A 9456-nucleotide genomic window follows, 5' to 3' on the forward strand; every position below is an offset into this window, starting at 1 on the left:
ACAAAAAGTAGAACTGTATACGGTATGGCATAGGTAAAGGAAAAGCTGTAGGCAGGCAATGCTGGGACATTTGTGATATTTGCTCTCTGAAGAATTTTATCAACTGTGGTACTTCAAAAGTAAACACAATTCTCTCCAGCAACGGGAAATGCAACCACTAAATTTCTTGAATTACATGTTAAAAACAGAACAAAGCCCCTGCCCAACAAAGAAACACAAAGTTGAATGGAAACACTCATGCTCTTGAAGATAAGAACACAGTTTAAGCACTTGCAGAATCAGGCTGGAGTTTTACTACTTGTAGATAAGATGAGGTTTCAGTTAAGAAAGCTGAGAACAACCAGTTTCCGCACAAGTTTCATTTCAGAGTAAAAACTGAATTTGAAGTTTGTGGACCTGGATGCATGGTCACACAGACTAGAGAAAAAAGCACTCTGTTTTGTTTTTTTTTAAAGCTGTCAGCACAAAATCACAGAAAATACACCCGCCATTCAGAGATAGTACCACATTCCTGCAGTAATTTCTCCTATATAGCATAGCACTTTTCCCTTCCAGATGGGATTAATTTTATTTCTATAGGAGACCTGAAATTGAATTCACTGCCTAAAGATAAAAATCTCCCTTGGTAGGAATATGCAATTCCCTTCTCCTCATGTTTCCCCCTCACCAAAAAGTGAACACAATTTTTTCTTTCTCCAATCTCAATCACTGATAGTTAAGAATAATGCTTTTGGCACCGCTTCAGCCATTAGCAAGTAATAAACTGTGAACTACAACAATTCTGTGAGGCTGCAAAAAATATTTTGTCTTTCTGTGAGGCTCTGAGAACATACATGAGATTGGACAAAGATGAGTTACAGAGCTGCACAAAGGGGTTAATTTATTCCTCCTGCATTTTGTCAGTCTCCTTTGACAAGAAGTATGGGTGACCTTTGAGCCAAGTCCAATAAAATTTTTCTATACAATGAAGATCCTAGCATATTTAGCATTACTTTTCAGCTTTTTCCTGCATGCTCACAAGTGACAGGAGGAGAAAGGTCATTTAATATTAAAAACACCAAAGATGACGACTAAGATAAAGGGAGGATCCCCAAGAATACAGCAAAGCAGAACTGCAGTGGCACTGCCAGTAATTACATAAATGATGAAATGAGGTCAGAGCAAGATACAAAACTGACCTTAAAGAAAGAACCAGAATAATTTCACATCTAGCAGTTTAAGCTATATAATCTATGGAAGGAGAAAACAGAGAGCATCAGAGCAATTCTCTCTTCCATATTAGCATCTGCTGTGATTCACCAATAAAGTAGCAATCAGAAAAAGAGCAAGATGTTTACAGCCCTGTACAGCCCTGCTTTTGACATGAAAACAAGCAGTTTAAGAGTCAAGAACATGCATGTTGAAAAGATTTCTCTGTGACACCAAAGAACAGTTTAAAAGCTTTTGACCTAGTGTAAGTTACTATGTGAAGAAGAAAAAAAAATACGACATATCATTTCATTTATCTGGCATTAACATTAGTCATATTCTTTTAGTTTGTGCTTCTTGAAACAGAAAAAAGGAAAGTAAGTGTCAAGAGAAACAAATACAAAAAAGGATATACACATAACAAAACACTAACAAAGACTTTTTTACTTACATAAAATGTGAATATTTATTTTTAAAGTTTTCATAAAATTTAAGGGAAGCAGAAATACCAAGAACTATGCAACCCAAATTACTGTAGTATAAAAACACTCGAAGATGCTGAATCATAAAAAATCAACCACAATCAAGTCAGACAATAAAAGCATAGGTGACAAAAGGCAAAGCCAGGAGTAAAGTAAAAATACTCAAACCGATGTCAACATTCAAAACCCTGAAGAAGACAGAAAATGCTAAAATAGAAAGCTAGGTGTTTATTAGATACGATACTCAATAGGTTGAAACCTACTTCTTTCCCTGCAAAAGGTTCTCTTTTGACTGCAAAACTCAACATCTGCTAAGCATGATACAGACATATATTTGTAAGAACTTCTACAACGTGGTTTTCTAACAGCTGACTCTTCAAACATGGCAGACAAATAGACCTGGATGAGCCACTTTGCAGCAGCCTGCTGCATCTTGCTCCAACTGCTACATTTATGAGATCTCTCCTTTAAAATCTCTGAAGATATGCTAAGGAGATGAGGATATTCTCTTGCAAATAAACTACTGAAAAGGTGAATGGCATAGTGACACTGAGGAGATGACAACCAGCTACACCCCATCAAAGATATAACCCCACAGTACTCCCCTTCCCAGCCACATGCTGGTTCTGCACAGCTTCTGGCAGTAGCTTGCTTCCCTGGCAAGCTCATTCAGCTTGCCGAGCCATCACACTAACCCAGCCAACTAACAAAAACCACTTTGTGCTGGTTAGCAAGCTGAACTAACCCACGGCTGGTTAGAAGAGACAGCCGGCACATAGGTGGTGTTAGGATTGCCCTTTTAAGCTGGAGCAGAGTTAGATTTTCTCAAGTATTTCCTGAAACACCGGTCCTGGAAACGGAAAGGAAATCACAGAACCACAGAATGGCTGAGGTTGGAAGGGACCTCCAGAGGTCACCTTTTCCAACCCCATGCTTAAGCAGGGCCCCCCAGAGCTGGTTGCCCAGGACCATCTCCAGACAGCTTTTGAGTATCTTCAAGGATGGAGACTCTACAACCTCCCTGGGCAACCTGTGCCAGTGCTCAGTCACTCTCACAGCAAAAAAAAAGTGTTCCCTGATGTTCAGGGGGAACATCCTATGTTTCAATTTGTGCCCCTTGTCTCTGGTCCTGTCACTAGGCACCACTGAAAAGAGCCTGGCTCCGTCCTCTTTGCACCTTCCTTTCAGGTATTTATATGCATTAATAAGATTCCCCTGAGCCTTCTCTTCTCCAGGCTAAACAGTCCCAGCTCTCTCAGTCTTTCCTCATATGTAAGATGCTCCAGTCCCTTAATCATCATTGTGGCCCTTTGCTGGACTCTCCAGTATGTCCATGTCTCTCTTGTACCCATAACTTGGACACAGCGCTCCAGTTATGGCCTCACCTGTGCTGAGTAGAGAGGAAGGATCACCTCCCTCCACCTGCTCGCAACGCTATGTCTAATGCAGCCCAGGATACCATTAGCTGCCTTTGCCACAAGGGCAATTGGGAGGAACCTCTCCACACGAGGGACAGTTGGGGAAAACACACAGAAAAAGGTAAGACACTTGGTGAGAGTGCCAAATCCAGATTCTAGCTCTGTCTTACGTCCAACTGCCTGACCACTTCAGGGCTGACCAAAAGTTAAAGCATGTTATTAAGGGCATTGTCCAAATGCCTCTTAAACACTGACAGGCTTGGGGCATCAACCACCTCTCTAGGAAGCCTGTTCCAGTGTTTGACCACCCTCTCAGTAAAGAAATGCTTCCTAATGTCAAGTCTGAACCTCCCCTGGTGCAGCTTTGAACCATTCCCACGGGTCCTGTCACTGGATACCAGGGAGAAGAGATCAGCACCTCCCTCTCCACTTCCCCTCCTCGGGAAGCTGTGGAGAGCAATGAAGTCACCCCTCAGCCTCCTTCTCTCCAAACTAGACAAGCCCAAAGTCCTTAGTGGCTCCTCACAAGACATTCCTTCCAGTCCTTTCACCAGCTTTGATGCTATCCTCTGGATGTAATCGCAGTGTACAGAACTGCATACAATACCCAAGGTGAGGCTGCACCAACGCTGAATACAGCGGGATAATCACCTCTTTTGACCGGCTGGTTGTACTGTGTTTGATGCACCCCAGGATGCGGTTTGCCCTCTTGGCTGCCAGGGCACGCTGCTGACTCATATTGAGCCTGCTGTCAACCAGCACCCCCAGATCCTTTTCTGCAAGGCTGCTCTCCAGCTACTCCTCTCCCAGTTTATACTTCTGCCTATGGAAATGCGTGGGTATCGCAGCTGCAACGTTTTAAATATCAACTACGGCCTGTAAAACAAGCAAGGGTTAACAGACCGGTGATGGGAGTGCTAGGCTTGGGCAGGCGTGACCTGAGGGGAGCCAGTATCTAAAGGGAAGACGGCAATTAGGGGAGGGAAAATACGGGTAATTTAAGAGAAAAGGATTAAATGACAAAATATACATCGGATAGCACTGGAAGGGGCCGGCCTCCCCGCCGCGGCGACACCCGCCCCACTGTCACCCACCGGCCGGGCCGCCCGATGCCGCCGCCACCGCCGCTCACCAACCGCCACCTCCGCTTCCGGATCGCGTCAGGCGAAGGGGAAGTCCCGCCCCGACGCTCCCCCCGCCCCCCGTTGCCAGGGGTAACGGCGCCCCTCCCCTCCGCAAAGGGCGGGAAATCCCGCCGAAATGGGGGACATTCATGAGGTGCCGCGGCGGCGCATCGCTACCGGCCACCTGGCGCAGTACATCGGGCAGCCCGTCTGCTTCGTGGGCCGCGTCGAGAAGGTCCGTGATCTGCTCGGTGGTCGGCTATTACCCTTTGGGCCGCGCCGCGGGGCCTCGGGGTCGGTAGCTGCCCTGTCGCCCTGGGTAGGGCCTTGCCCCGGGGTGCGCTCCGGGCGCCGGCCCTGTCGGGGGGGGGGACCCTGTGTGGGGAGGCTGTCGCCTTGCCTGGTGCAGCTTGTCGCGGCTAGGCCTGAGGGAGGCCGGCGGTTCCAGTCAGCCCGGGAGCCGGGCGGGAGGCGGCCGTAACGGTCGGATCCCGCGGAGAAAGGCCTGCTGCGCAGTTCTGGATGAGGCGGCTAAACCTGTAACGCTTACAGCTGCCTTTTGAGCGCACAGGCCTAATGTCTTTTGTAGATTCATCCTACTGGGAAGCTTTTCGTGCTTTCAGATGGAGAAGGAAAACACACGACTGTGGAGCTGAGCGAACCTGTAAGTTAAGGAATACTTTGGAAATACTTGATGTTGCCTCTTGTGGATACCGGAGGTTTTGTCCCTTCTCAAACCTGTGCCTGCCTTGCATGTATTGAGTTTTTAGTCAGGAAAAAAAATAATCCTCGGTTTCTCCATTTTCCACCTACGTTTTATTGCCTCTGCTCCTTACATCTTCCGGCTAACTTGCAGTCTTCATGTTCATGAACTGCCTTGGTCTTCATCAGTTTTCAGCTGGTGTTAAGAGAGAACTCCTTCCTTGTCAGGCGCATCCCTGTCTGGCTGCTTTGCCTTATTTATTCGTTTACAGTGTAATATATTCCACTACATGTATTAGCTTTATTTTAATTTCACTTTTTCTTCCCTTTTTCTTATTGCCTTTATATGCCAAACAGAATATTTTGTGAAGGTAATCCAAAAAATCTGAGAATATGGTATTCTCAAGAGTTTTTTGAGTTGACATTTCTATATTGTCTTAGAACACTTGTCAAAGCATTCCAGTAAACTTCATATTTAGCTTGAAGCACTCTTTCTTAAAAAAATTAAAAATCAAGCAATTAATGCAATGGGTATAAGATACGCTTATAACTACTGCACAAAAATATAGCTTCCTTTGTTATCACATACCACTAAAGGAATAACACCCTGGCATTCTCTTCTGCCTTTAAGTATTTTTTTTTCTCTAGCAAATGTTGTAATTAAAGGATTCTTTGTGTTGTGATGGCAAATGCTCTAGCTTAACTGAGCACGTGTGTAGTCTTAACAACTCAGTCAGAGAAAAAGATGTAAAACACTGAGAAATCTTGCCATTTCCATGTGAAATAATTGCACATGGTACTCTTTGACTTTCAAGACAGGAGTCTCTCCTTGTTGATGAAAAGCAGTTTGATCTGGCAAAGAGTTTTGTCTTGTAAATGTGAAGCTTGCTGACTTCATCTTCAAACTGCAAGAAAATGTCTTTTCTACAAGTTCTGCCTGTCTCTTAACTCTTTTGAGTTCATTAAAAGATTTCCTGCCTTGGGCTGTAAAACTTCAGATGTCAGAAACTGACCAACAATTCCTCAACTTTCCATAACAGAGTAAATGGTCGAATTTTATAAATGCATAGCTGCAATGTTGGGCACTTCACAGTCTGTGTTCCACTGCTGTAGGAGAAGCTGGTGTGTGCAGAAAAAACATCCCAGGTTCATCTCTCTGGTTTGCCTAATGTCAATGGAGGAACTTCTAGATTTGCCAATCAAAATGCTTTGTAACTTTTTTCCCCTTTAATAGATTCTTTTGTTTGTGTGCGTGTGTAGTTCCTCCTTTCAACAGAGAAACCCAAGATTATGGGGAGCGGAGGGAATCTATTGCTGTGTTCCAGGAGACTTACTAGAAAATTAAAAGCAAGAGTTAGATATTGGAAGAACATTACTGAAATAGTACCACAGTCTTAAAATTAGTACCTTAAAAAAGAAAGAAAACATGTTCAAGCTATATGATTTTGGAGTAACAAAAAATTTTTAGCCTTTTTTTTTTCCCTTGTTCAACCAAAGGCTTGTTATTGTCAATGTCTTTGTATTCTGAACAGTTACTGACAGATTACTTAAGAAATAATTTCCAGTTATACCTCCTGAATCTGGAATACTGGAACTGCTCTCTGGCATGTGTGATACCTCCTTAGCTCTTACAGAGTTCTATAATTTACTCAGGTTTGAATGCAGTGCATTAAAATCTGGATTCTTCTGCTCTCTGTGTCCTAGCTTAGTCTCTGTTCAGTGATTAAACGACACAGTTTTGTATACTTATAAACTGGTATCTTCCCTCTGATGCTGCTTCGTATTTTTTTGTGTCGGTACCGAACTGGCTGTTACAAAAACTGTAAATCTGTAAGTGGTTCAAGGCTTTTGTGGGTTTTTTTGGGAGGGGGACGGGGCTGTTCAGTAGTACTGTATTGTTTGACATGGAACAGAATCTGTCATCAGCAAACTGTCAGCTGTGGGGAGTTCCTAGCTTAAGTGCTGTGCAGTAGAGATAGCAGCTAATTTAGTGATACTAATTTCATATTTGGTATGTTTTCTAGCTAGGTGAAGAGATCTCAGGAGTTCTTGAAGTAGTGGGGAGAGTAACAAACCAGGCAACCATCATGTGCACATCATATGTCCAGTTCAGAGAAGATAAAAGTCCATTTGGTAAGTAAGAATATACATTATGACAAATTCATTTTGGGTTCTGAAGTCTTCTTCAATAAGTAAGAAAGGAGAGCCTGATGATCTTTTCTTATGGACAAGGTCTTTCTTCAAGCTGCCAGATATGGAGTAGAATGTATAAAAGGAGAGTGGCATGGGAAAAACTCTGTACAAAATATACTGTTGTACTGTCAAACTGTAGGGACTGATTGGAAGCTGGAGCCAGTCTAGATCATTGCCATGGTCTGATCATTCTCCCACTCCTGACTGCGTGGTTCTTGCCTTGCACTGGACCTCACGTGACTGTGCAGCTAGCAGGCCTAAAAATAACCCTCCAGAAAGCAAGCAATGAGAGCCTTGGGAAAACTGGGGAGAATGGGGGAGACTGGGAATGCTCAGCTATACTGCTTTAAAATAAGCAGTGCTTTTAATGCTGTCATTTGCTTATGGGGAATTTAGCTTATGCATCATAACCATTTTCTTTGCCCTCTTTCAGATCTGCAACTGTACAATGAAGCACTAAAAATTATTCATGAATTCCCTGAATACTTCCCATTCGGTACTGGGAGGAACAATTGATTTTTCTTAGCATATATTCAGAGCTTCAGCGGGGACAACAGTACCGTAGCTTTCTTGCCTGACAGCATGATAACAGTTGCATTTATTTCTGACAAATATACTGAAAAGATGCTGTTACATGTGCCATGTATTGCCAGTGAAGAACGTTTTCTTTGAAAGTGTATTTATTCAGCAAGAAAGAGAACACTTCTGTGGATATCTCACTGTCTGTATATACTTAACCCTTTTGCATCCAGGAGTGTTCTCTTGCAGGATTGGACTTGCTAGAAACTGAAGTTTTGTAGGCATCTTTTTGTTGGTGGTGGTAGAGGTTCTAGGATACTTTACAGGAAACTCAGATTGAAGACATTTGGTGGGGTTTTAATGTAAAGATTTTTTTATTTCATTTGCTTTGATACAAATTTATTGAACATGGGGAGGCATTTTGCATCTTGAAAACGGTCTCTTCTCCAATAAAAAAGATCTGACTACATGTAACTATTCGTGTCAGTATTACATGTTAGAGTGCTGTTTTCAGTGATATATGGTGACTCCCGTTCTATTTCACCTGACACAGGTCATTTTAACAAAGTGGAGTACAAGGTACTTGCATTTTGCACTGATGTTAAACACTTGGAAGATGTCTAGCTAGGCTTGGGGACTTCAAGTGCAGTTGACTTCCCATCACAACCTTCATTCTTGGTGTGAGTCTAAGCAGAAGTACCGGATTCAGCCAGCTTGTCATGATGACTTTAACCATATAAACTTCCACACAGTTCCCAATTTTGTTACTATCCAGGCTACTTACAGCACGTAGCACAATTCTTACATCTCTTAAAGTAACACAATCAAAGTAAAATCTAACTTTGGAAATATTCTCTGTGAATTAATAAATAAAATATTTTGAAGTATTTTAAATAAACCTTAGCCATGTTCATTAACCTTTCATACAAAGAGGTTTCAGGTTTAATAGCTAGATTTAGTGCCTTATTAAGATTGCTAGCTTTGTGCTTACTTATAGACATCTCCATTTTCAGTCAAGGAATTTATGTTTTAAAGACTTCTTATTTATCAAAGTAACTACAAACTGGGCGGATGATCAAGTTAACAGGTGATCTATTTTTTTCCCCTCTCTACTTAGAAGACAGACAATGACAAAGTTACTGTCACTGGGAAGGAGGACTTCTGAAGCAGGAGTCAGTATCATACAGCAAACAAGAACATGAGGTCCATGGGGCATGATACCATGCTCTGTCCTGTAGTGCTATCACCACTATATTTTGGTCAGATTTAGCTCAGTAGACTAAAATGTCATTCTTAATAACTGCATGCATTTTTTCCTAGCATTTAAAAGTCTTTTGTACTACTCTAGAAAATTGGTATTTTGTGCATGTACATATATTCTGTAAAATGTTTTGCACAGTTAGTTACCAAGACTTTCCAGGCCTAATAAAATAGTCTACCACTAGATGGCTATAGCACTTTACCCCATACAGAGACCATCCTTCGATACATGGTCTTGCGTGTAGACGTTTGAACGCATCTGAGTGGTAAATGCTACAGTTTCCCTTTGTCAGTCACGACTCTTCTTGTTCATCCAGTCCTGCAGTGATGATACCTGGCTAGGCAGGCAGTATACAACTGAAAGTTTCCACTACGTTCTTTTCATTCATCTGTTTCTCTATAGACCACCAAGGTTTGTGAATACATGGCCTACCCTGGCTACATGGCTCTACTAACAACATATTCCTAGAAATGCAAGGAACTGTAAAATATTCTTGATATTAAAGTAATGCTCGGGTCATATATGCATTTACCCAGATAGCAATGTGGGAAACAGCCAGCCATTCCAGA

At 42.5% G+C, this 9456-nt stretch overlaps 2 protein-coding genes across 3 annotated transcripts in view; one reads left to right on the forward strand and one right to left on the reverse strand.

The window, feature by feature from the left end:
• The window catches only part of UMAD1 (UBAP1-MVB12-associated (UMA) domain containing 1), a 78980-nt gene extending 74727 nt beyond the window's left edge, over positions 1-4253 (reverse strand). Inside the window, exon 1 of one of the 2 annotated variants that reach the window (XM_072854222.1) lies at positions 4119-4138. The gene's annotated coding sequence lies outside the window, so the exon portion shown is untranslated. Of the gene's footprint in view, positions 1-4118; positions 4139-4182 lie in introns of those variants that run through there. The other variant, XM_072854221.1, reaches the window with a different exon arrangement.
• Positions 4254-4297: 44 nt separating this feature from the next.
• RPA3 (replication protein A3) lies at positions 4298-9081 on the forward strand. The gene is made up of 4 exons (XM_072854225.1): positions 4298-4447; positions 4802-4876; positions 6939-7047; positions 7541-9081. The coding sequence occupies exons 1-4, from the start codon at positions 4349-4351 to the stop codon at positions 7621-7623; spliced, it is 366 nt and encodes a 121-aa protein (XP_072710326.1). The 5' UTR covers positions 4298-4348; the 3' UTR covers positions 7624-9081.
• Positions 9082-9456: the final 375 nt, after the last annotated feature.

The sequence above is a fragment of the Ciconia boyciana genome, chromosome 2, assembly GCF_034638445.1.
Source record: "Ciconia boyciana chromosome 2, ASM3463844v1, whole genome shotgun sequence".
Classification (NCBI taxonomy): domain Eukaryota; kingdom Metazoa; phylum Chordata; class Aves; order Ciconiiformes; family Ciconiidae; genus Ciconia; species Ciconia boyciana.